Source organism: Kryptolebias marmoratus, linkage group LG17, assembly GCF_001649575.2.
Source record: "Kryptolebias marmoratus isolate JLee-2015 linkage group LG17, ASM164957v2, whole genome shotgun sequence".
NCBI classification, from domain to species: Eukaryota; Metazoa; Chordata; class Actinopteri; order Cyprinodontiformes; family Rivulidae; genus Kryptolebias; species Kryptolebias marmoratus.
Window position 1 is genome coordinate 12,617,338 of NC_051446.1, and position 26,251 is coordinate 12,643,588.

At 40.8% G+C, this 26,251-nt stretch overlaps 3 protein-coding genes and 1 long non-coding RNA gene across 5 annotated transcripts in view; all 4 read left to right on the forward strand.

The window, feature by feature from the left end:
- Nucleotides 1-2,493, forward strand: part of LOC119617859 — an 8,025-nt gene extending 5,532 nt beyond the window's left edge. The window contains exon 3 of the long non-coding RNA XR_005234278.1: nt 1,910-2,493. This is a non-coding gene — a long non-coding RNA (uncharacterized LOC119617859). The remainder of the gene's footprint in view (nt 1-1,909) is intronic.
- A 6,761-nt stretch (nt 2,494-9,254) lies between these two features.
- Nucleotides 9,255-11,507, forward strand: LOC108237271 (parvalbumin beta). Its single transcript, XM_017418599.3, has 5 exons — nt 9,255-9,369; nt 9,802-9,870; nt 10,167-10,299; nt 10,666-10,775; nt 11,069-11,507. Exons 2-5 carry the CDS (start codon nt 9,810-9,812, stop codon nt 11,092-11,094), a joined length of 330 nt encoding a protein of 109 aa, XP_017274088.1. The 5' UTR covers nt 9,255-9,369; nt 9,802-9,809; the 3' UTR covers nt 11,095-11,507.
- Nucleotides 11,508-13,669: 2,162 nt separating this feature from the next.
- pvalb9 (parvalbumin 9) lies at nt 13,670-19,261 on the forward strand. Its single transcript, XM_017418277.3, has 5 exons — nt 13,670-14,805; nt 16,025-16,092; nt 16,487-16,619; nt 16,921-17,030; nt 19,004-19,261. Exons 2-5 carry the CDS (start codon nt 16,032-16,034, stop codon nt 19,027-19,029), a joined length of 330 nt encoding a protein of 109 aa, XP_017273766.1. The 5' UTR covers nt 13,670-14,805; nt 16,025-16,031; the 3' UTR covers nt 19,030-19,261.
- A 603-nt stretch (nt 19,262-19,864) lies between these two features.
- The window catches only part of ccz1 (CCZ1 homolog, vacuolar protein trafficking and biogenesis associated), an 8,911-nt gene continuing 2,524 nt past the window's right edge, over nt 19,865-26,251 (forward strand). The window contains exons 1-14 of one of the 2 annotated variants that reach the window (XM_037980603.1): nt 19,865-20,031; nt 20,133-20,205; nt 20,553-20,628; nt 20,715-20,811; nt 20,901-20,998; nt 21,236-21,329; nt 21,440-21,520; nt 21,602-21,649; nt 22,656-22,739; nt 23,335-23,510; nt 24,000-24,081; nt 24,260-24,321; nt 25,694-25,805; nt 26,059-26,092. In XM_037980603.1, the coding sequence (XP_037836531.1) occupies nt 20,615-20,628; nt 20,715-20,811; nt 20,901-20,998; nt 21,236-21,329; nt 21,440-21,520; nt 21,602-21,649; nt 22,656-22,739; nt 23,335-23,510; nt 24,000-24,081; nt 24,260-24,321; nt 25,694-25,805; nt 26,059-26,092 (982 nt within the window). In that variant the 5' untranslated portion in view covers nt 19,865-20,031; nt 20,133-20,205; nt 20,553-20,614. The remainder of the gene's footprint in view (nt 20,032-20,132; nt 20,206-20,552; nt 20,629-20,714; nt 20,812-20,900; nt 20,999-21,235; nt 21,330-21,439; nt 21,521-21,601; nt 21,650-22,655; nt 22,740-23,334; nt 23,511-23,999; nt 24,082-24,259; nt 24,322-25,693; nt 25,806-26,058; nt 26,093-26,251) is intronic. The other variant, XM_017418296.3, reaches the window with a different exon arrangement.

Genomic DNA, 26,251 nt, shown 5'->3' on the forward strand with positions numbered 1-26,251 from the left:
TAAATTTGAGATTTTCATTTGTTGTCATTTGTAATCATCAAAATTAAATGAAATAAACATTTGAAATATATGAGTTTGTATGTAATGTATGAATATAATATACAAGTTTCACTTTTTAAATGGAATTACTGAAATCAATCTACTTTTTCACGATATTCTAATTTTATGACCAGCACCTGTATTTGAGATTAATGAACCATTCTTTGATTTTGCCTTGACTTATAACACTTTAAATCAATGTTCTTCTTCAGTTTTGATGCCTCTATCAGCTTGCTCAAAAACAACAAGAGGACTAACTATGAGGATCAGCTGACTGGTTTAGGAATGGATGCCAAAACATGATCCATAGGATGCACACATCCTTGAAAACCTGTGTCTCTGACAGAAGAGTGAAGAGGAGGAAAGATCAGGGAGGACACGGTGGAGCTGGGTGGAGCCTGAGGTGTGTGTCGGAGTGTGTGTCTCGGCTGAATTTGAGAGCGTCACTGGCATGCCCAAACCGCAGCTGGTCAGATAGAAATAGCTGAGGAAGTAACTGAGCTCGGGACAGAGGAGGAGCAGCCAGTTTCATCGGGGAACCACGGCAGGAGGAGCAGAGTTCATCTGGTCTCTGCGGGAACATTTCAGACAAACCTGCAGTTTAACATGATGACATTAGTACTTATTTGAAACTGAAAGATTTCCAAGAGGTCAAACTGCAACCGAACACATTTTTCTCTCAATCACCGGTGGGCAAAGTCTGGCTCAGGGGCCGCCCCTTTGTGATGCTCTCAAATTAAAGTTAAGCAACTTAAATGTTTGGAAACCAAAGATTACTTGGTGAATTTTAAAGCAAGTGTTCCCACAAAGTCTCCACGCAAAGTATATCTTGAACCAGAGGGCAGATTTTATTGAAACTCACAGAAAGTTATCATTGGATGTACGTCTACAACTCATTACCTTTTGGAGTCAACCCATCCAAGATGGCCACCACAGCTAATCGACTTTAACCAACACAAAAATGGCTATAACTTGGTCATTTTTTACAGATATTGAGCTAAAACTTGGTGTGATAGTAGATATCATTTCTCCACATGAGATGATATTACTTTAAAACTCTGGCACGAAGAGGGGCACATGATAAGCCTTCCTTCAAGTAATCCATTAATGTATCTAAAAGGTTAAATCTTAACATTTTATAAGTTCACTGTGGAGACGTGTGTAGAAGGCATCAAGGTGATGGAAGAGTCATTTTCTAACCAAATATGCCACAACCTTAGAATTAAAAATTAAAGAAACTATCTTGAAATTGTCCTGAAATAGGAGTGACTGGCAGCATATTCTTAGAGGCGAGTCAGTAAAAACCCATTATGAACCAATGTTTCTCACTGCATTAAGGGATAAAACCTAATTGTATAAGTTAGCTCATTAATCAGAACAGGTGGTGCTCCAGAGGAATGACAATCTGCCCTGTGAACCCAAATCTCACTCGTCCCCCCCCCACCCCAAAAACAGAATTCCCTCACAGGTCAGTTTGTGAAGATCTTGTTTTTGGTTCCAATGCAAATTCAGTACAAAAGAGTAAAAGCAGATGAATACAAACACTAAAGTGCCCAGTCATCTGTGGTTTCTCTTCGTGTGCCACTCACCGCTCCTCGTTTCCAGCCTCATCTTTTAGTATTTTCCAGGAAAAGTTGAAGCACAAAGTGCAAACGTCTCCTCTGTGTTTCTGCAGAAGCTCCCTGTCAGGTTCAATGCCACAAGACAAGTGCATTATAATGTTTCCTTTGTTCTGTTGTGCAGACTTCCTCAAAGCTGTGAAGAAAACAAGCTGCACACCAATTAAAAGCACTGACCTATCACTATCCATCTCTCTCCGTGTCTGCCCCATCCCCCTCTTCCTCCTCTCATCCACCTCTCCATCATGCAGGAAGTCTGGCCTTCCTGAAAACAAGCGCCAGAGCATGGAAAGGCACAAGGCCGAGCCGCGTTCCTACGTGACGGGGTGTAGAGGATGTTTGTGTCGTTCCCCTTCGGCCCCTCCGGTTGATGCAGGCCTCTCCGTCGTCCATCCTGAGGAAGCCGGGCTCACGTCACTCTCGGCTGGTCCTTGAGCCCGCGCACGGCCTGCCTCGCAGGGGCCCCTGCGTGACGCAGAGAGGGCCGCAAGCACTTTTTTTTTTTTTGTTAAACTGTGGTGCTTTTGAGTAAGCAGGAAAAAACACACAAACTGCCTGCACTCGCATGGAGGGGGTCAAATGTGGCGCTGAGAGATTCATTTTTTTTGGCTTGAGGGCCAGCTTGCCACGGCTTAGTTCCTGAATCGCAGTTGTCCAAAGCCAGCTGCAAGTGTGAGGGTTCATCAGGAAGGGGTTCTCCACAGATGGATTTGCAGTTGTATATCAACAACTTAATTATTAACAAATGTTCGGCTCAGATTTCAGCTAAAGTGTAAAATATACTGTGATGAAATGAAGGGTCGCGTGTAGCCCGCCACCAGTTAAGATCTTACCTGATCTGTTGGTGCTCAGAGTACGTGGCAGGGATGACTCTCAGCTACTACCTCACAAAATCTGAGCTCAAAATCTTTCAAAAGGTCTGAGCTGTCATTATTTTTTGTCCTTTCTAAAGTTGGTTAGCCGTCTTGAATTAGTTGAATAATTACTTGTTGAGAGTTTCTTTCAAATCCATCCTGTGGTTCAGAAGATATTTTGCTAACAGACAGACACAAGGTTGACTCTAACAGTTATCGACAAAGTTTAAGAAAAAAAAAAGATCTATGCAACCTGTTAACGCTCATACGTTTTGCTCACATGTATGTTTGTGCAAAAGTCGCACCGACATTTTCAAATTCAAGCGTTTTACTGTTACTGATAACCCTAGTGTCGTTTAGAGCAATGATTCCCAAAGTTGTGGTCGGGACCCCAATGTGGGTCACCCAACACCAAGTAGGGCTCCTTAGATAATTTCCAAATATCAAGTTACAATTAAAAACCCAGTTTTTATGATATATTTACACCATAATTGTTACAGAGAATTGACATACAAGTCATTTAATGATTTAAAAAATATCATTATGGATGCTAAGACTGTTTGTGTTGTCATTATGTCCTTATTTGATAGAGTCATCAGCATTTTAGGATATTTAAACAGCCAACAGATGGGGTCACACACCTTTGTCACTATTATTGTATGGGTCGGAAGCTGAAAAGTTTGGGAACCACTGGTTTAGAGTATGTTTACCTGCACTGTGGTAGCAATAAAATGGGACAGCCTGAAAGGAACAGAGGCCATAATAACAGGATGTTTGCAGCCCAGGGAAACACTGAGAGGGATGAGCAGCCAGCAACTGTGGCTGCAAACACGAGCGAAGAGGAAATGCAGGCCAGCCAGGTCCCCCCCAGATACACCAAATATAACCCACACTTACCTGAACAGGGTAGGATTAGATGGATAACTGCACGCTGACCTCTGACCCCTAGACAGAAGAAGGCGAGGGAGGATGGAGGTAACTCTTAAAAGTTGATTTCAGAGATCACCCATTGGCAAAGAGCAAATTGGTGTTGTCTCATTAATAAAATCCCTACTCCTAACGTAAGAATTCAAGTATATCAGGTGTGTATAAACACACAAATAAACTAGAGGCACCTAGAGAGCGCAATCCTCCGACAAGGCCATAGAGTCAATAAAAAATAGTGCGATGAGGACCATAATCTGGATCACCACCAAAATGTAAGTAATCAGTTGGGTTTTTTGTGAAAACTCCAATATTTCCTAAAATTTTCATCCAAATTTGTTTTTATATTGGTTTTTATATGATCTTTCTAAAAGACAAACAAGTTCAGACCAAAAACACAACCTCCTCGGGCTCACCTGCCGGAGCATGGAGAAAGTTTTAACAAAGGAGTCACCTGAGACCATGACCTTTGACCCTTGAACTTTGAAATCAACAGGCATCCCCTTTGACCCATGAGGGGTCCAGCTGTGCAGAAGGACATTTCTACGTTATACAGCTGCAGAGCACAGGATCACCCATGAGCTTGACCTTTGACCTTCTCACTTGACTGGATCACCATCAAAAAATCCGTTCATATCATTTTGAGTAGATCCGTCTTTTTTTTTTGCCCTTTTGCCTCCTGTGAGTATGTTAATTTGACAGTGGTGTTAGCAAAATATCCCATAAGCCACTGGACGGTATTGAATTAAATCTTCAATAAAGGGATCGCCGGACGTACGTCTGCAACTGACCAGCCTTCGACGTCAATCAAACTCAAGATGGCCACCACAGCTGATTGACATTAGCCAACACAAAAATTTTCTCTAACCCTGTCTGTTTTACAGATGGTGAGCCAAGGTTTGATGTGGTAGTAGCTGAGAGTCATATCCTCGACACGTCCTGCCCTCTGAGCATGACATGCAAATGGCAAAGAGACGATCAGACAGTGATTTCTCTTTCCTGCAAACTGCGATCTCCCGGGTGAAATCCTCGCATTTCATATCTGAGACTCCGTCTAAACATGTAAATTTAGTTGCAGTCTGTTCTCACCCAGCAGTGATTCCTTCTCAGAATAAACAATAAAGAGGGGAGGCGATGTGCCGGAAAAGCCTCTTAGCCGAGCATCTTTAGGTCGCAGGACTGATTGCGAGTTCGCCTGTGAAATTCTGACATGTTGGTTCTTTAGGGAACGACCCAATCACAATGAACAGAAACTTGGGAAAAATATGTGCAAAAATCATTTAATTTACTGCTATAACTCTGACCCGGCTGATATGCTTCCGCAGTGAGTTCCATTCATTTTGTTGCCGTTATCGTTCAACATAAAAAAAACAGGCATCAACACAAAGAGTAAAACATGATTTGTCGCTCCGGGGGTGTTTTTGGGGAAGTCCTTTTCTAACGTTTAGCACTGACTCAGAGGAGATCTAGTGACTTCGAAATGAAAATATGCCTTTGACTTTTAATAGAAAGCAATAAAGCAGGCCGCAAATTAACTCTCGCCTCCCGGTTATGTGTCGTACCCACGCCAGGAGGGTTCCCGGATAGATTTATGTGACATCAAGCCACGATTATTTTATTCCTGGCTCACATCCAGGGAGAACCTTGTCAACAGATAAGCAGGGCCGAGTGCCTGGAGAGAGAGAAGGGTGGGGGGCAGGCTTTGGTTTCACCAATTAACAACATAAAGCCTGTGTGATTCTGGCAGCCTCTGTTTGGCCCCTCAGGGCCCAGGACCGGTGCGGGTTCTGAGCACTTAACCAGATTTCTTCCTGCAACTCTTCAATATTAGATGAGATGTTGGTTTAAAGATGCTTTTGCTATTTAGTAGAAGTTAAAAAAAAATCCACATAAATTCAGTATTTTTGATTTACTGAAATGGTTTAAACACTATTTGTGGGAGTGAAATGAAGCTCCTACCCCGTAGGTCAGTTTGCTCACATATTTTTTTATAAAACATGTCTCCCGCTGGAGGTTTTTACACAGCTGTAGCTGGTTTTTCTTTTCCAAACGAAATGAGAAGGATCACAGAATTGTCGTTAAATAGTTGCTTAAACTCGAAAACTAAAAAATTTACTAAATAAATGGCATGAATATATTTACGGTAAAGGCCACAGTGCAGAGTTTTTAAAAGATGCATTCAGTTTTTTTATAACTCATTGTTGCTTTCCTGCCTGCAGGCTGTTACAAAGTGAAAATGTTTTTTATGCTTTTTGATGTTATTAAATGCCAGATAAATGCAGAAACCTCAACTGGATTGTTTCTTTAAAAGCAAAAACTGGCTCTGGTTTTAACATCTTTCATATTATAATTAAACCTTTTCTTTTTTTGAAGTGTTTTAATCCCATTTTCCGAGGTATTTGTTTGCATTTCTCTGCTACAGAAAGGTGACGTGAAGCTACAGTTGGCCGGATCGATAGCAGCGATGGTGGAGCTTTCTGACACCTCGCTCGCTGCAGAAATTTATTGGTGTGAACAGGAGTGTGCAGACAGTTATCCAGCTGGATCCGAGACAGACGGGGAGGGAATCTGCACGTCTGGCAGGGCCTCGGCAGTCACGCTGTGATGGAGGGCGTTGGGTGGGGAGCGGGGGTTGTAGTCAGTGACCCAGATAGGGTCCGGGACGGGGTCAGGTTTCTGAGCCGGCGCTTTTACTGAACCGCATTGATTTGTCTGTCACTGATGTTTCTCCTGCAGGAATAAAAACTGGGGCTGGAGACATAATTTGTGAATAAAATGGGGAGCTGGTGCCAACCTCCAGCAGTCACTGCGTAACTCCAGTACACCCTGGACAGGTCGCAAGTCCATCACAGGGACACATAGAGACACAAAAGACAAATAACCATTCATATCTAGGGTCAATTTAAAGATACCAATTAACCTAACATGTATGTTTTTGGTCTGTGAGAGAAAACCAAAGCAAACCCATGCATGTGTGGTGAGAACATGCAAACACCACCCAAAAAGGATGCAAACCTGCAACTTTCTCAGTGTGAGGCAATGGCTCTAACCACTGCCCTATCGTGCCGCTGCTGAAGCATACCATTACCTCTTTATGTATCCTCAAAAAAAAAACAACATTTAAACTGTTAAAAGCCTAACAGGCCTCAAAGACATGCTTATCACCCACCTGCTTCTCGTCCTAGACTTTTAAGCTAAAATAGACTAGAATAGAATAGGATCAATAAAATTGATGTGCTGTACAGACAGTTTATAGTTATATTCAGCACAATAATAATCATCTCATGTGAAGAAATTAAGCAAATTTGGTCAAATAATAAATATAATACTATGCACAATGTTGTGAGTTGTCAAGCTCAGAATATGTGCCGTGAATGACTCTCAGCTACTGCCACAGCAAAATTTAACTCAATATCTGTAAAATTGACTAAATTATATCCATTTTTGTGTTTTCCAAGATCAGTGGACTGCAGCAGCCATGTTGAGTTGGGTAGGCTCCAAATGTTGATCACTTGTAGATGCACACCCAATGATTATTTCCTGAAAGTTTCATTAAAATCCATCCAGTGGCTCGTGAAATATTTTGCAAACAGACACAAAAACATTATCGTTCGCCTTCTCCTTCTTGTTGGCGGGCGATGCCAGAGTTTCAGGGTGAAGGTGGCAGTGGGGTTAATCAGGTGCCGCATCAAACTCCAGGTGCTCCTGGCGTTACTTGATGGGGTTTCGTTCCTGCTGCGAGATATTTGTAATTCAAGCACGATGCTGAAGGAGGGCAGGGATAGTTGCAGCATGTGTGAGGGGAGAGACCTCGTTTGACCAAGGCAAATGGCAAAAAAACTAAAAACTAATTCTCCATTTTTTATTTTAAGTGAACAAAAAAGAGAGAAGTTATTTTGTGTGGCACCTGAGGCATATAGGGAGGCTTCAAGCAGCAGCTAAAGTGATAAAGGTTTGAAAACTGAGTGTTTTCCTCACAGTGTTCCAGTTTGCTGACATTAAATCCTTAATAAAAGAAGCGTCTCAATACTGCCACCTGATGTGTGACACACACGCCGCAGCCTGCTCCACTCCTCAGAGCTAAAAAGGCCAGGATTCACCCCCTCCTGGACGGCCTCCACCTTTTAATCTTATTGTTTTGGCTGGAGCGTGTGAGCTCATTACACAACAATAATGATAATGGCTGCAGTGATGCTGCTGTTCTTGCTGCTGCTGCTGACGATGATGATGAAACTGACTGTATCGGCTTTCAGGAGGGGCTTAAAATAGCCCCACAAATAGTTTCATCTCCTTAAGGAGGAATAGTCGGAATAAGAGGTCCAAAAATAAAAGCTGGCGGACAGCGGTGAGCTGGGAGGGGATGATGAGGATGAGGATGTTCTGGTAGACTGGACCGGTTCTGGTCATCTGCTGCACGCTGGGTGGGTCCAATCTGGTTTGCAGGGCAGCTGCATAAGGATTTATGGTGCCTGAGTGTTTTTTTTTTTTTTTTTTTGCAGCTGTTAATGTCTGCAGGATGAGTTCCTCGAACTCGTGTACATTTAAACAAACGTAAACAAATAACTCAAACTACATGAGCAGAAATCATAATGATACGCTCAACCTAAAGATCTTATTTGTGTCGCCTCAAGCCTGTTGTATTTATTAAAAGGTGGGGGGGTTATGTTTTGTCTCTGTGTTGATTTACCTGTCTGTTAGCAAAATATCTCAACAACCACTGGAGTGATTTTAATGAAACTCACAGAAGGTAAACACTGAATCCAGATCTACAACTGATTTAACTTTGCAAGTCAACCCAATTCAAGATGGCTGCCACAGCTAGGTGACCTTAATTAACACAGAAATAACTATAACTCAGTCGGTTTTACAGATGTTGAGCTAATAATTGGTGTGGTAGTAGCTGAGGGTCGCTCCCAACACATACTCCAAGTGCTACTAGTTTTAGCAACTATCACTCATTTTCTGTGTAATAATGTTTGTTGCTAAAGTTTTAAAGTCTGTGGTCTTTCATGCTGTTTTGATGTAAAACAAATAAGAGTTTTGTCTCTTGAGGGGATTTGATGTGAAAGATCCAAATGCATAAAAGAAATGAATTAGTTTGCTGACCTGGTTGCTGCTTTATAGGCATAAATTCAATTTTAAAACAACTAGAGCTTTCTTTTTGCTCGGTAACTAGAGACTCGCTGAGTTTCACCAAAACTGTAATAAGAGTGAGAAGTTAAATAAACACATATTATAAAATAAAACCAACAAATTATATCAGTTTTTACCCCAAAAACCTTTTTATTAGGAAACTTTCTTTATAGATGTTTGAAATACATTGGTATTTGTTAGAGGGGGGGAGAGAGAGAGAATTTAAGGGTTGAAATTACAGTTTTTTTAAGCATTCTATTAAAAAAAGAACAAACTGATTCAGCTCTCATCGAGGCACAGTCATGTAAAGTCATACAGCAATGTAAAGAAGAAAAAATAAACATAAAATATAAAATCAACTGAGTGGCACAACCTAAACCGGCTCAATCTGTCTGCTAGTTTGTGAAATGTGCAAACCACAGTCCAGCAGCTTGCCTCGCTCTGTTAGGGTACACTCTGTGTGCTGCACAGTCCAGCAGGCTGCAAGCAGAGTGGGTTTCACCCCAATCAGCAGCGTATATTATTAGCCTTATGCAATATCAAGCACTTTTGCACGGGCCCACACTTGGTCTACCATTTAAGCATCTTCGTTTATGTACATATAAATAGAACAGCCCTGTCTACTGGACACATTTTTTTGCAACCGACTTCTTTGCTCGCAGTGTCCGTTACACGGCCTATGCATCATATTTCGGGGCGAGGGGAAACGTATATAAGCTCGTGGGAACGGCCGAGGGGGTCCACTGCAGCCAGGAGATTCATCTGAGCGAATCCTCTCTAGCCTTAGAGATAACTTCAAGGTGAGTTTCGCTGAGGAGCTGCAGAGCTGTGGGCGAGTGAGAGTCAGAGGGGGTTTCTTCATGCAGAGGGACACGAACCCAGCACAAGCTTATGTTGTGGACTGAAAATAGGAAACCAAATGGGAAAGAAATCTACCTGTCAGCTGTACAGAAGACTTGATTTTTAAATTTTTTTTGCTTTTGTTTTTGTCTCGGAGGGCTTGTTTATTCTTTTTGGGGAAAAAAAAAAAAACTTGGACTACCTTTTTCTGCTCATGTGTGCCTTGGAATACAAAAAGGAACTGAAATGTTCTCATGACACCTTAACTTGTAGCTCTGTGCCTCTGAACAGTGTACACGTAGAGGTCTCGTTAGAGTCAGAGAGTTTAACTGTGTCCTCCTGCTCCGATTGTGCCGCAGCTGATGACTTTGTCCTCTGCTCTTCTCCCTCAGTTAACAAAATGGCATTCGCCGGACTTCTGAGTGATGCTGACATCACTGCAGCCCTCGCAGCCTGCCAAGGTAAATCCAACAAGCAGACCCACTTTTGTATTGTTTTGTTTACGTGTCATTAGAGAGCTTTGCAGGAAAGTTGATTAAAGATTCATTGTCATGATGAATGCAGGAAAAAACAGCTAAATCTCATCTCAGCTATATGTGTGTAGGAAAATCAAAGCTGTAAGCAAAGTTAAAAGTTGAATTTGTGGCTTGATGCCAGACAAAATGCCACTTTTTTTTTAAATGCTACTGCACTTAAAATCCCAGCTCCCAGTTTGTATGCGGCACGTCTTCAGCGTCTTCTCTCCGTCTTCCCGCAGCTGCTGACTCTTTCAAGCACAAGGAGTTCTTCGCCAAGGTCGGCCTGGCCGGCAAGTCTGCCGATGACATCAAGAAGGCCTTTGCTGTCATTGACCAGGACAAGAGCGGCTTCATTGAGGAGGATGAGCTGAAGTAGGCAACCTCTCTTAGAGTTCACGCTAAGCTGACTGAATCCTCTCTTTGGCATGGGCTGGCTTTATCTGAGACAGACTGAAGCCAGAATGAAGCCACAGCTTCAGAATATCCAGCGAGCTAAATGGCTCTCCGCCAGCTTTCTCCTCTGGTGTTTCACATGTTGGGCAGCAGAGGAGAAAGCAAGACTGAAAAATTATCTGGCTGCTTTATTGGATCTCGTTAAATGCATCAGTTTCTCCAAAATACCAAAAGACTCAATTGAAGGAGAAGGATCAGCCCACAAGTTGCTCAGCAAATTCCAGCGACCGCAGAATACAGACTTTCACTGTGTCGCTCACACGTTTTCCTGCTCGCCCTCTCCAGACTGTTCCTGCAGAACTTCTCCGCCAGCGCCAGAGCTCTGACCGACGCTGAGACAAAGACCTTCCTGAAGGCCGGTGACTCTGATGGTGATGGCAAGATCGGAGTTGATGGTGAGGACATTAACGCCTGACTCGACAGGCATCCCAACACTTAAACCTCTCAACATCTGAAGGACTTCGACGCTATGAACTATCCCTACTATAAATATGAATTTCAAAAAACATTTGCCAACTGCAAGCTTTGGCCTTTTATTACAAAATACACACTCTAGCTTCCTGGCGTGACACCTAAACGGTGAAAGGCCGTTCATGTTTGGTTTTGGCTCCTGCTAATGTGTTGAAAGCAGAAAACAAATTAGGTAAAACTAACAATTTTTTTTCTCCCTTTCTGTCTCTCCATGCAGAGTTCGCTGCCTTGGTCAAGGGTTAAACGAACAAAGTGACCAACATCTGACTTCACTTCTCTAAAGGAACAACTTGAGCCAAGACATACTCTCTTCTTCTCCTCTTCCCACTCACTCTTTCTCGTAGACTCTCTGAACCACTTTTGTACACTTGACCTTTGACCGCCCACAGACAACCCACTCTTTCTCTCTCTCAGGCAGTGCTCACCCCAGCGTGATCCATGACGAGTGTACCTGACTAAGTGTATGGCGTGACTGACTTGTGTCTTTCTCCCTCTCTCTCTCTCTCCCTCCCTCTCCCTCTCTTTCTCTCTCTCTCTCACTTCTGTCGTCGTTTTACTGTGTGAGATTTGCATGCTGCGAGGTCAACTTTGATGCACTTTTGTGGAAAACGGACAGACGATGAGAAAACAATAAAAGGTTCTTTTTCAATAACAAATGTCTGACGCTGCATTTTTGTTCTGGGGCTGGGAACGGTTCAATCTTTCGGAATCAGACTTGGTGCCAACGGATGCACAGATGGTGCGAGATTTAGCCTCAACACTACAGAACAAACAAATACATATTTAGGCTATTTAGAATATCTTAGTAGAAAAAAAAAACATTCAAATCAAATTACTCAACTTGAAACCTTCAAAAAAAATGCTCAAATCTGTCAAACCGGTTTTGAACATGTCTCCTGGTGATGTGCAGTGACTAAATGTTTGCCTACAACAAACACAGGGGCAAGACTGAATCCTAAAGTGATCTAATTGTAGATGCACATCTGATGATTATTTTCAGAGAGTTTCATTAAAACTTCTCCAGTGGCTCATGAGACATTTTGGTAGCAAAGGCAAAAAAAAAAAAAACGGGCAAAAACATTATTATCCTGCTTCACCTTTTCGATAGCAGGTGATACTAAACAGGCCTAATCTTTATGTTTACTTTCACAAACTACTTTTCAAAGTGGGATTTTCCATTTTTGTCAAGAAGACAAGAGAAGACAGGGTTTAATATTTATCAGAGCTGGTATAAACACACACAGGTACACATATTTTCCTTCTTTAAAATACTCAGTTCTAGGCTTTTATTCTAACACATACAGTAAATTACCAGTAAATGTCAACAGATCATTATAACTTTAGCACAAGCGGTCTGTTTATTTCCTCTTACCAAATCTTCTCTGCCAATGCCAACATTCTGCTGCTGACTCTTGTTTTGAATGTGTGACCAAGCTGGTAGGCAGCATGAGGAGGAGGCGTCGGTTTTGTTGTGGCTGTGTATGGTTCCTCCACATGTCACTGAGGCCCACGTTTGTTGAATGAATAAATTATTGATCTGCCAATATGGCTTGTTTTTCCAGATTTGGCTAATCCAATCCAACAGATGACACTGAACAAGAGGCAATAGCAGAATAAGCTGTTGGGCAAGTTTTTCATGGGCTCAACCAACATACTCAACTCTGCTGCTCAAACTAAAAATGTACTTTTTTACAAATGTCACCATTTAAGGGGAATTAAACAGACTTTCCAATGATATAAGATTTTTTTTTTGCCAAGAAGCATAGTAACAACAAAGAAATAATCGACCAAACACAAATTTCTTCATTTTTGGGGGTAAGTTTAGCTATTTAGTTGTGTTACTGCATCTTAGTGTTGAGCTTCAAGTTGATTTTGTGGCTCTGGACAAAGGTTATTTTGTTGTAGAAGTAGCTGAAAAGACGCTCTTGATTGAAAAGGTTGCAGACTCCCAATCAAGTAAATCACACCATCTTTATTTCTACATGTACAATATGTACAAAATGAACATCACGCTGTAAAACAACAACAACAACAACAATGAATCCAAAGATTAAAACTATAAACACATCACTTTAGAGTGATAGATCTTAATATTCCACATTATGACGAATATGATGGTATGAAACACTGTCTAAATCACAGAAACCATCTCCCTTGTTTTTTGGTATATGAGCTGTAAAGGAGTCCTTTTCTGTCAGAAAAGAGCTATAAAAACATTTTCACTCTCAGTTTTAATTTAACTCTGTGTTGTCAGGAAGCAGCCACAAGATGGCAACAACAGGTCACACATCAGAAACACTGATCTGTTCTTCTCTGTTCAGCAGATGACCATCTGTGTGAGACCCAGGCAACGCTGGATTAGTCAAAATGGAGCCTCAGAGCAAAGACAGTTTTGAAAATTAAAGAGACGTATTCCCCTGGTTATCATTTAAAAGGTCCCGCCTTGCCTTTTGCTGCTGTCTGAATCAGCGTGTCCATTGGTGGATGAATGGAGTTTAAAGCACTGATTAGACTCTATAGAATAATTTATTCAGATCAGGTTTGTAGAGATGTAGCAGAGTGCTGTATGGATGTGTGTGTTTGGGTAAATGAGGGCACAGATTGGGTTGTAAAGCGGTTCAAGTAGCCTGGTTGGCTAGAAAAGCGCTACAAAAGTACAGTCCATTTACTTAAGTATTCACAACCTTTTCCGCTGATCATCCTTCAGATGTCCCTACACCTTGACTGGAGTCCACCTGTGGTAAATTTGGTAGATTGGACATGATTTGGAAAGGCACACACCTGTCTATATGAGTTGATAGTGGTTGTTAGAGCCCAAACCAAGGAATGTACCGAGGCACGGATCTGAAGAAGGGTTTGGGATAGTAGAGCGCTGAAGAAATGGTCGTCTTTCTGGACGGTTCTCCTCTCTCCTCTGATCAACACTGGCGCTCTGTCAGAGTCACCATCAGGTTCTTGGTTGACTCTCCAACTCAGTAGCCAGCTCTAGGAAAAAGTCCTGGTTCCAAACTTCTTCTCTTTACAGATGATGTAGGACACTGTGCTCGTTGGGACCTTCAGTGCTGCAGAACGTTTTCTGTACCCTAACAAATATTGTCGAAGTGAAGTGCTGTGAATGCTTTCTGGATGCACTGTATGTCAGTGGTGCAAACCTGTTTTCCTAAAACATGGCAGGACATGCCCAGCCTAACACCTCAAACATCTGTCTCTGGTAGATGAGTGTGTGGTACAATATAATGACTTTTTAGTTGTAAACTTTGATAATATGTGTTACGTAATATGTATACTATCTGCTAAAAACAAAGCATTCATACTAATACTACTTGAAGTAATGCTTCAGATCTTTTGAAGTATTTTCCTGTGGAAAGGTTATGAATAACTAACATCTTACCTGTTAGAGCTTTCTCTCTGAACAACCTTAATTTGGAAAAAAAAAAAAATTTTTTATAAATATGCACACAGCAAAGGTAGGTTTTTGCTTATTTGTCAGGTAAAGGTTTCTAACCTCGTGACTTTACATTACACAGTGGTTTTGGGAGATTATTCACTAAACCCAGGGAGGAAAGGAGCCTTATTTGTATTTGAGAAGCTCTCAGCAGTACCTGCAGCGAGCGAGAGAGGGAGGGTGGATAGGTGAACAGGGAGGGGAGAGAACAGCCGAGCACAAAAAGTTGATTGGATAAAAACCCACCCAGTGACATACAGGGAGAGACGAGGCAGAGGCATAAAAACCGTAAAGGTTTAATAAGACAGGTGAGCTGCTGAGGAACACGAGAAGTCTGCTGCTGTGGCTGCAGGAGAATTTGATCCCCGGGACACGCTGGAAACTCAAGCATCCTTCTGCACATCCTGTCCGGAATATATAAGGCGAGCATCAGAGGCCACCGCAGACTTTAATCTGCTGCTGCTGCTTTGGGAGCTGGACAGAGACGAGCACAAATATCTGTAACACAGGTGAGTCCCACAGCTGCACGGGGAAACCCTCAGTACAGGTGGGGGGGCGGATCAGCTATCAGGCTACGTTCCCTGAAAGATTTGTTTAATCTAGCTGCTGTGTTTTATGACACTTCTTACAAATTTACCTGCATCTGAAGTTATCTGTGAACTTAATGATACAATTTTGCGGAACAAAAGTGCACTAAATTATTAAAACCGAGGGCAAGGAAAATATTACCAATAAACTAAATTAAAAGATGTCAACTCACTGAAACATTCTGATGTTAGGTGAACTGATTTTTGTAAGGTACTACAACTATTATCACCACTTTGAATGAAAAGAATAAGAAGAATAGGAATTAATTCAAAAATGTCAAGTAAATAAAACAATTTAGGATTTTTTTTTGGGTGAGATGATTTCTGTAAAGTGATACTACTACTACTACTACTACCACTAATAATAATAATAATAATAATAATAATAATAATAATAATAATAATAATAATAATAATAATAATAATAATAATGTTAATAACCTTTTAATATCAAGTCTTTATGGACTGAATCAAAATTATTAAAATAGCTGTTTAAACATTAATATTACTTCTAAGCTACCTAAAAATGTGTTGTTTTTTTTTGTTTAAACTTTTTTTAATTAATAAAAGTATGGCAGTCGTGTGGTTGGAGGAGGGTTTGCTCATTATTAAAAAAACAAACATGTTACCGGACCTGAGTTGTTTCATTTTCATTACCATTATCAACCTACACAGATGGATTTGTTTTTTCCATATTATCAAATGTCACGTCGTGGTCCCTTCTTTCCAGTCCCCAAATAATTTCTCTGCAGCCCCTAAGAGCCAATTATTCTGTACAGTTCGTCCAATTAGTAGAAGGGAGAGAAATACCCTCAGTGATTAACATGCTGCCAAGGGAAATCTGATCATACAGCACAATAAACATGGTATAGATTCTGACAAAAATGATATAGATTTTTTTTAGTTTGCAAAATAATACAAATGTAGCTTTGCAGCTGTCACCATTTAAATCAGTAAATAGAGTTTTGATGGGATCATAAGTCCCATCAAAATTATAAACAACTATGAGGAAATATTAGACGGAGAGCAAACAGCGAAAGTCTAAAGTCGCAAAGAGATTGTGTCTCCTCGAAAGAGAAAGTGTGTGTGTGTGTGTGGGAAGTGTTAATAATTTAAAGAGGCCTTTTTTTTTGCCTTACAGGACTGAAATGTCGCTCACCTCCATTCTGTCAGCTGAGGCCATTGAAAAAGCTGTCAAGGACTGTGAAGGTAGAGTAAACACGATTTTGGAACTTATTTACGGCACATGAGTTTCTCCTCACTAGATCTAAGCTTCAATTTTGAAAATTCACATCTCCAGTAATCTGAATCGACTCGGGTTTTGTTGCCTCGGTCCATCTTCAAAACACTGTCTGTCGCTCAGGTGTGTAATCCCCTCGACATGCTGCATTATGTTTAATGCATCCTTCCTGTAAACCTACATTCAGCTGTATTAGTTTTAGTGGAGGCCTGGGTCTGCTGGCTTTAAAAGATGAACGCTGTTTATAATCTCCACATCAGCCACCGACCTGGTGACCTTCAGGGTCCGCCTCAGTCGCTGCCCTTGCTTCTGCTTTTCCACTTTTCCGTACTTATGTGTGTTTGTGTGTCTGTGTTTCACCAGCTCCGGACACGTTCTGCCACAAGAAGTTCTTCCAGATGTGTGGCCTGTCCTCGAAGACACCCCAGGAGGTCAAAGATGTCTTCCAGATCCTCGACGAGGACAACAGCGGCTACATCGAGGAATCTGAGCTCAAGTGTGTAAGATGATATCCGGGATGTGGAGTTGCTGCAGGGCACTGATTTAAATGCTGAGTCTTCACTTCGAGCTTCTACCACTCTCATAACCAACACTTTTCAGGGCTTTATTCCAACGAGTAAACAACTTACTGCCAAATTAATCCTGTTACTGTAAAAACCACACAGTAGTATTGTATTCCCAGATTAGGCTGTCTCTTAATCCGTCATGAGGAAAGTGTTATTGTTGTGTTTCTGTTATATAATCCACATTGTGTGATGAGAGCTCAGTGTTGACTTTAGGGATTGGTGTGTTTCCAGGTTCTTCCTGCAGCGGTTCGTCCCCGGAGCACGAACCCTGAGCGAAGCAGAAACCAAGAAATTCATCTCATCAGCTGATGACAACAGCGATGGCAGAATTGGAGTAGATGGTCAGTATCTAATTTCTCACATTGCGTTGGCTTAAAATTACAGCGGAGGCAGAGATGACCTCACTGGTTGGATTAAATCTCAGTTGATGGAATTGGAGAAAAATAAAAAGAAGGAAAAAAAAAAGGATGCTGCATTATCAAACAGGAACACGAGTTAAATCACTTGTGAGGTTTTAGGTGGGAAAAATCCCTCTAACTTTTTAAAGATGCATGTTCAGAGCATCAAAACCATCCTTTGGGAGTTTTATAGTACAGACAAAAGCCGAAGGAGTTCATCTTAAAGCACGGGTCACCAACAAAATTTGGTCAGGGGCCAAAATGTTCCTTAGCAGACACTGCAGGGCCAGTTTCTGATGTAGAAAATATTCTTAATATGTGACACGGACATTGTTTGGTCGAGAAAACAACAACAAACTAAAATGATGCAAAAGTGTTGAGGTTTAATATTAGTTAATTTAACATTCTTTTACACTGTCGTTTTTGAGAAAACATTGTTTTAAAAGAATGAAAACGATTTTTTCTTTTTAAAAAAAGAGGCCATTAACGTAGACTGCATGAAGACTTCTGCCATTTTCTTCATACTTCATGCTCTATGACTGATGTCACAGCAAATAAAGTAGTAACTATTGATAACTATTGGACAAAACATCACTTCAAAAGGACTATTCCTTTAACCTCCTAAGACCCGAACTCTAGCATGGTATGCATTTTTAACTTTGCTTAGTTATTTGGGCTGATCGGGACCTGATGAGTGTAAAAACAAAGATTTATTTTTTTATCTTTTATAATGCACTCTATGAGAAGATGAATAATTGAAGATGTTGAGGTTCTCCTTGGGAGGGACGAGGATGGACAGGATTAGGACTGAGGTCATCAGAGGTACAGCACAGGTTGAAGGACTGGGAGATAAAGTTAGAGGCCAGACTGAGATGGTTTGGACATGTGCAGAGGAGGGACAGTGGGTATATTGATAGAAGGATGTTAGAGATGCAGCTGCCAGGAAAGAGACAAAGAGGAGATATATGGATGCAGTTAGAGAGGACATGGAGGGAGTTGGAGTGAGGACAGAGGATGCAGAAGACAGATGGAGGAGGATGACTCGCTGTGAAGACTGAAAACTGAAAACAACTGAAAAAAAAGAAGATTCCTTTAATACAATCTATTTATGATTTTGTTTATTGTAATCGTATTTACTATATTAACTTTCTTGTTAAGTTAATTGCAGAGACATATCTGTACAATATGATCCTGATTAGTGGGACATTTGTGCGTCTCTATAACACACAGTAGTTTTGATGTAGGTGAAAAAAATTTGTAAGAAACAGGAAGACAAATGTTTGGTTCATTGTCAAGGAAAACAAAAAAGGCCACACTTCAAATTGACCTGGAAGACTAAAGCTTTAAAGAATTTAACCTTGACTCTCTCCCACACACACACACATACACACGGGCCAAAAGAGCCGCCCCACGGTGGGCCAGAAGTGCCCCAAGAGCCACCAGTTTATGATCATTTCTTAATGTCAAACATCTGCTAAGAAATAGTATTTAGATTTCATCTTAGCTTACATGTACTTCATTGTAAATTCATGTGCATTTATAAGAGGAATGATATCTTTTTACAACTTTATGTTGGTAAACTAAACTGTTGTAATTTAGTTAATAAACAGAGGAATTATACGAGCCATAAAGCAGCTGACTAAAGGTTAACTGATCTTTTAGCTTTAGAGTTAAAATCACAACAATGTTTTATCATTTTTTTTTTGTTAATCTGTTATTAAACCTTGTAACTTTAGGCTTACAAGTGTAGAAGTTGTGTGCATAAAATTTGAGGTTATTTGAGTCAGTTTTGTCTAACTTCCTCAGACAAACACAAACTGCTGTCCTTTTTTTAACCCTGATCAAGGAGATGAGCCGATGAAAGATGAGTTTGGTCTGTGTTCGTGGTCAGTTCAATGTTTTCCACTTCTCTCCAGAGTTCCAGACGATGGTCCTGTCCTGAGTTTTCCAAATGAGCAGAGGTCTTCAGTGATTCCCCCAATTTCTGCAGCCTTCTGAATGTTGCTTCCATTCCCAGGAACTTGAGTTGCTGTCTAATAAACTCTGTGTGTGGTAATTGTTTTTGAATTACCTTATGCAACTTTAACAACATTTTCTAACGTGTCTTTTCACTTGCTCCGTTGTTTATCTGTGCATGTTCCTCCTCTGTCAATGAATGAGATAAATAAACACGTGGAAACAAACATGTGTAAGCAGAGTGTTTATTCATTTATCCATGCATTAATTCATTTTATTGAGCACTAATAATAAAAGCAAGATATTAATATACAGTTTCGGAAGTGTGTATATGTATTTCTGTTTAATATGTTGGAGAAAGGATTTACGATACAAAATTGCTTATTATGTTTTTAAAATTGTTTTGCATTGAAATTAGTGAGCATTCAAAACAACATGGTTGTCTAGGAATAACAAAATGTAAAGGTTTAACTGAAAAGATAAAAGGAGAGAATAACATGACATTGTTACATTCACATATCACATTATATCACTCACATATTGCCAACATAATTGTTGTTTATTAAAAACTGAACCATTATTAGTAGTAGTGGTAGTACTAGTAATATTAGTAATAGTTATAGTAGGTTAGGAGAGGTTACTTTATTTATACCCAAGGGTAGATTTGTTTGTAGTAGTAGTAGTAGTAGTAGTAGTAGTAGTAGTAGTAGTATGCATACTCACGCAGTAACTACTTAACATTCTGAGTTTATGTGACGAACAAAACAGTGTAGGGTACTACAGTAGTAGGAACCTTTCATCAGTTTGCGATCGCTCTTACCCGGACAATTAGGTGTGTGGCAACCGCGCTGTCAAAAGCAGGAAGTAAAGATGTGAAGCGATATAATGCGGGCGGCATCTTCTTTCGTTGAGTTATTTCCATACTTTTTTAGCTTTAATAACGCATTATCAGAGAGCAGCTGAACGTGTCGTGTCTTTTCTCCGTAAGGTGAGTCTCAGGTTTGTCTCTCTGAGGTTTAATTCAGGTCTGCTAACGCTGCTGGAGGAGCTCGGCTAGCCGGCTAGGTGTTCTAACTGATTTGGTGTCAGCTGGTTTCAGGTTTGGCAGCTCTTCAGGTGAACCATATAAATGAGCCAAGCCGCCTACGTTTGTTTTCCCCCTGTGAGTTTTAACTCGGTTTTTGACACTTTGTTGAAACAACCATAGTTTAAATTGTTGAGCGTTTTTTTTTCTCTCGCTCTCTATCTCTCAAGGGTTGAAGCTCGACTCGCGAGACTTCACCGGCTCAGTCGACTTTAAAGCCCCGAGTGTGCGCCACAATAAAATGTCAAGAGCCTTTAAAAACTTATTTTTAGTGATATAAATATGGGTTGATGTGGTGATTAGTTATCTCCTGGGTCCAAACTTATGTAAAAGCCCTTGAAACTTTAAGCTGTGAGTCACAATAAATGATTATCTCTATATTAATCTGTCTGCACTTTGTGAATATACATTTGTATATTTTGCAGGCACACGGCATGCAAACCAAACTGTCACCTGAACAGAGGAAATCCAGACGCAAGTTGCACTAATGCTCATGATTAGGTAAGAGTGAGTCACGCCTGGTGTGTCCTGAATTAAACCGGCAGCTTTCATCTGTTCATCTGCTTTGTCGTTTGTGTTGTTTTCAGTCCCAAAATGGCATCAGGGGTTCAAGAGAAACAGTACACACCATGTCTTCTGAGTTTTTTCATCTATAACCCTACATTTGGACCACGGGAAGGAGAGGCGAGCACAACTTTACTTTACTACCAATAATTTTACAATTTAATGACACTGCTGATGCAAATACATTATGTTATTTTTTTCCCACTCAGGAAGAGAAAAAGATTTTGTTTTATCACCCAAGTGATGTTGAGAAGAATGAGAAGATTCGAAATGTGGGTCTTTGTGAAGCCATTGTACAGTTCACCAGGTACAACAGAGCTGCTCTGGCTGTTTTGTTTGTTTTTATTTGCACCTTTCATTAGGTGCATTGCTTTCTCTGTCTGTATTAGACTAAAACAGAAGAATAATGAATGACAGATAATGGAAATTTTTCAAGATAAACACTGAAACAGAGCATTTTGTAAGAAAATACACAAAATGGTGAGCTGATCATCTTGTTGGTGCGGATCGTCTTTATTTAGAACCTTGTTGTTTTTTGTTTCAGGACGTTCTGTCCAACAAAACCAGCAAAATCTCTGCACACGCAGAAGAACCGGCAGTTTTTCTTTGAGCCTGAGGAAAACTTCTGGATTGTCATGGTACAGGAACTTCTTGTGGTGTTTGTCCACGTGTTTTTTTTTTTTAAGTTTGTTGTTGAAGTGTCATTTAGCATCACCTCTTTTATTTCTATTTTTCCTGCGTTCTTCAGGTGGTCCGAAACCCGATTATCGAGAAGCCGAACAAAGATGGTAAACCCCCCACTGCAGAGTATCAGGAAGAGGAAATGCTCGTAAGTACGGAGAGATGCGTGTAGATCTCTTCATTTCGAGCATTGTCAGCTTTATTAACTGCCACTATCCTGCCTTTTTAGGACACAGTTTATGGTGCAGTGGTGAAGCAGTGCTACAGCATGTACAAGGTGAGTTTAAAATCGGTCACTGCGAGAGGAGTTCATTCATGGTAAATGTCTTCTTTTTTGTAGTTCCTCACTTATTTATGATAGTTGAGCCATTTTGAAGCTGTTCTGTGGAAAACCCATGAAGACTTAACATCTTACCTGTTGTAGATAGCTCTTTGAAAAGTGGAGTTTGAGTCTGAAAGGGCTGATGAGCTAACGGCTAGTTTGGATTGCTGTCGTCTTAAAACGGCTCCTGTCTTCAAAATTTGACATCCGTGTATGAGAACACCTTCACCATCATCGCCAATTACATATTGACACATTACATGGTTAATTTTACATAAACATGTGGTTATTAGCAAGTGCAAACAACAGCAGCAGCTAGCTGTAGCATTTCTGGTTCAGTCTGTGGTCACTTCCAGCAGGAAATTCATTATGTATTAGTCAGAATAGCCTTGTAATGCCAAACTGATAGCGAAGTAAAGGCATAGGAAATGGCATTGAAGTAAAGGCATAGGAAATGGCATTTGCACGAACGGCTTTGACATTTTAAATATTAGATGTTTTTAAAACGGCAAAACCTGCTCTGGAAGCGGGTCTGCTTGTACTAGATTAAGCAAAATGACTTGATCGATGTTACCCTAACCCACAAATTGGATTTTTAAAAAAGAAATTTTTATAGCAATAAATGTGAACTCTATTTGCACATGAAATCGTTATTACAGCAGAAGAGGTGACCTCAGGCTGTCCCAGAAGTGCTACAACTGCTCGAAACTGACCACAGTTTTATGTAAATACTCATGTAATGAAATGTTGGAGACTGGAGTTGTTTGTAAAACAGCAGCCGTCCACTTTTGTTTTAACTGCGTTTATGCTAGCTGTTAGCTCAGTCGACTTAACTCCATTTCTCCGAACTGAGGTAGTTCAAAAAGCTATCTACAACAAGTAAGATGCTTAAAAACGGCTTAACTATTAAATCGAAGCAACGACATCCTTACAGTAACAGTTTGTTTTTCTTCTCTTGCAGCTCTTTAATGGCACATTTAGTCGAGCGATGGAAGCCGGAGGAGTAGAGCTGCTCATCCAGAAGCTTGAAAAGTTCTTCTACAGGGTAAAAAAACAAAAAGAAAATCCTATCATTTGTTGCTAGGCGGATATTTGTTTTAGACTTTTGTTGTCCATATAATCCTCGGCAAACTGTTTCAGACGGAGTGTGTCCGTTTATTTTAATACGGCTTACACGGTTGTTTTTTAAAGGGTCACCAGAGCCTGACAATTAGTGTTTATACAAGAGCTGGGATCTGCTCCTGATCTCCGAACAGTACGAAGACATTATGTGTTTAAGTGTTCCCGGGAAGCTGGAAGGTGTTTGCTGTCATGCCTGATTTCTTGATGAGTTATTTCTCTCGAACAGCGTAGCTTTCGACTTAACCGCACCTATTAAAGTTTAACAAAAAAATTTCACTTGTGGTTAGGGAAGACCTTTCTCAAGCTGACACAGGTTTCCCTCTCCACCATGTCACCTAAAACCTGTCAGAGGTTCAGTTTCAGGGCTTCTCATCCCCGCGGTGATGCAAGCGTCTCTACATCACACCACCCAGAGTTTCTTATTCCGCTTTCTTTATCGAATCGTAAATGAGCTCCTCTAAGCTGGTAAGCTAACCCCCGCCTGTCTCCTCCTCTCCACCCTCTCCGTGTGTTCACAGTACCTGCAGGCGCTCCACCTGCAGTCATGCGACCTGCTGGATGTTTTCGGAGGCATCAGCTTCTTCCCGCTGGACAAGATGACCTACCTGAAGATTCAGTCGTTTGTAAACCGAGTGGAGGAGAGCCTCAGCCTGATCAAATACACAGCCTTCCTCTACAATGACCAGCTCATATGGTACGGCCCGAACACTCGTCCAGCTAATCCATTCTCTGTCAAAACTGACAACTCCCACAACCTCAACGACCCCTCTTGCATGTTCGCAACCACGTGCAGCCGGTAAAATCCCAACATTAGCGTGCCGCAAGCCCACAATCGTTCCCTGAATAAACAGGTGATGACAAACACGATCGCTAATCCTCTTTGTGGTTTATGTTTTATCTGAAGTATCGCACATCATCAGCCGCTTGGACCGGTAATTTTAAACTGTATCACTAATACTCCATTATACTGAGTGATCAGTCAATGAACACGAACACATGACTTTATTTTGTGCTTTTTATTTTCTGTACTGTGGTATTTATGGTGTTGCAGCCACTGGTGAAAATCAGAGACATATCTAACATCTAACCAAAGGGTCACATCCATAATAATTAAGCAACTGGACATTTTGGTTTCATTTTGTGGAGGCCATAAAGTGTGTCTCTTCTTTGTGGTTGTGTGCAGGAGCGGGCTGGAACAGGATGACATGAGGATCCTGTACAAGTACCTGACCACCTCGCTGTTCCCCAGGCACTCGGAACCAGAGGTATGAGGATGCTGGAAATGCGAGGAGTCGCTGAATAAAACTAAGAGAAACCGATTAGTTGCTCGGAACATGGGGGGCTGAAGACAAGAGCGATCACGTTTGTGTCAGCCCCACACACGATCAGTCCAAACTTTTATTTATTTTAGTTGTCTCTTCTCTTGGTTTTGTCTCATCCCAGCTGGCCGGCAGGGACTCTCCTCTGAGGCTGGAAGTTGCAGGAAATCTGTTGCACTATGGAAGGTAAATCCCTGATCCTATCCGCGTGCCTACCTTGTTTTTTTTTTTTTTTTTTTTAATATTGCTCCGCACAGATGGGCGGTTTGTAATATAAAATATGAACCAGCATGATCCCAGACACATCAGGAGCTATGCACTGGATGTGCAAAATAAATCAATTTAAGATGCAGATTTGTGTTTTTATTTAGGTAAATTACAAAAAGCTGACGGTGTTTTGTTATCCCCGAGGTAAAGCGTGGCAATACTTTGTCTCTGCAACCGAACAGAAGGTTTGCTTTGCTGCTGGGTGTCTCACGTTGTAATTAAAGGACTTAGTGTTTGAGGACGAGCTGCTGAAATGGGTCCAAGTCGAACTGGTGACCTGTCATGAGACAGGAAATGCAGCATCTAACGAAAAATACTAAGATTACTTGATGAATACAAGCCAGTTCTGATAAATTAAATCATAGAGAAGAAGTACAGGAGGTCTTTATTCCTCAAACTGCAACCAGAGGAGTAAAGATAAAACCGCTTGTTGTGTAGAGGCAGGATGAACGGATGTTTCTCTCTTTGCTTCATGTGTAAAAAGGCGGGCATGGCATGTCAGTCACAGATTGGTAATTGAATAAAAACGAATGCATGTGTCGTTAAAAAAATAAAAATAAGTGAAACAAATTGTCAGCCCTACAAAAACAAAGAAATTTAGAATCTGTGAGACAAAAGGCAGCTGTGTCACCTTAATTTAAACTTAATAGATTAAAAATAGCTGCTCTAAAGACTACTTTACGACTACTAAGACTAATTGATGATTGGTTTGGTGAATGTTTGCTTCATTTCTCACACAACAGTTCGATTATGATCAGGGGAGTTTTTCTGTAAATACACAAATTACTTATATAAACATTTAGAGTCGTTATAAATCCTTTTTTTCCTTCCTTCCTTTCCTTCTTTCAGAGATACCGTTCATCAAACTGGATCTGTTACCTGAGAAACGAATCAGCGGATTGATTTCTGATGTATGCACCTGCATAAAGTTTATGCAGGTGCTCTTAGTTACTCTAAAGATGCAAATATGATCACAGGTTGAGTGTTCGGCAGATTTACGGGGAGTCATTTTTACTTTTTATTCTTAAATTAGCACTTTAACATGTACAGCTGGGAATATTAGGAAATGTGTTTGCTTTTCAGGCCTTTCTTTGTCAAGTTTTGAACAATACACATGGATAACTCGCCGTGCAATCAACAATTAAGATGGTAGATCAGTTCTGTCCCTCTAAAACACAAGGAACCCTGTTCTTCTTTCTTCACTCTGTCTTATAAAACAGTAAATGCCAAAAGGATTTCCCTTTTATTCGGGCGAATATTAACCCAGCTATGGCTTCGTTCGCCCTCCCAGGTTTTTAACCGGACCTGCCAACCTCAAAGACCCAGAGGCCAAATTCAGATTTCCAAAAATATTCGTCACGGCAGAGGACGGCTACGAGGAGCTGCATCTGATCGTTTACAAGGTGCGTCGGATTGAGCGTGACGCCGCGTGCTCGGCGGAAATGTGAGATGCATTCGAGGGCGGAGGAGTCGCTCATTTTCAGGATGAATCTCATAATCCGTGAGGGGAGGATTTGTGTCATTACCGCCGGATTTAGGATGAAATACTCCACCGCTCAGTCATTTTTAAAATGAAGTGTATCCCACAATGTGGATCAGCACATTAATGTGATTTCTGACCTGTGTAACCTGCACGGATCTGCTATTTTTTTCCAGGCTATGAGCGCTGCTGCCTGTTTTATGATCAGTGGTAAGTCCTGATTTGTAGAAAATATATATATATATATATATATATATATATATATATATATATATATATATATTTTTTTTTTTTTTAAATTTTGGTACTGTATTTATGCTTTTTTGCTGATCATGAAAAGCAGCCATATTACATTGTCTCCCCCCCCCC

What these genes read in the sequence shown, in the direction of transcription:
- LOC108237271 (XM_017418599.3), top strand. Translation starts at nt 9,810, where the DNA reads ATGGCATTCGCCGGACTTCTGAGTGATGCTGACATCACTGCAGCCCTC. An exon ending in AGCCCTCGCAGCCTGCCAAG is followed by an intron (nt 9,871 to 10,166) that starts GTAAATCCAACA and finishes GTCTTCCCGCAG; the next exon opens with CTGCTGACTCTTTCAAGCAC. An exon ending in TGGCAAGATCGGAGTTGATG is followed by an intron (nt 10,776 to 11,068) that starts GTGAGGACATTA and finishes CTCTCCATGCAG; the next exon opens with AGTTCGCTGCCTTGGTCAAG.
- pvalb9 (XM_017418277.3), top strand. Translation starts at nt 16,032, where the DNA reads ATGTCGCTCACCTCCATTCTGTCAGCTGAGGCCATTGAAAAAGCTGTC. An exon ending in AGCTGTCAAGGACTGTGAAG is followed by an intron (nt 16,093 to 16,486) that starts GTAGAGTAAACA and finishes GTGTTTCACCAG; the next exon opens with CTCCGGACACGTTCTGCCAC. An exon ending in ATCGAGGAATCTGAGCTCAA is followed by an intron (nt 16,620 to 16,920) that starts GTGTGTAAGATG and finishes GTGTGTTTCCAG; the next exon opens with GTTCTTCCTGCAGCGGTTCG.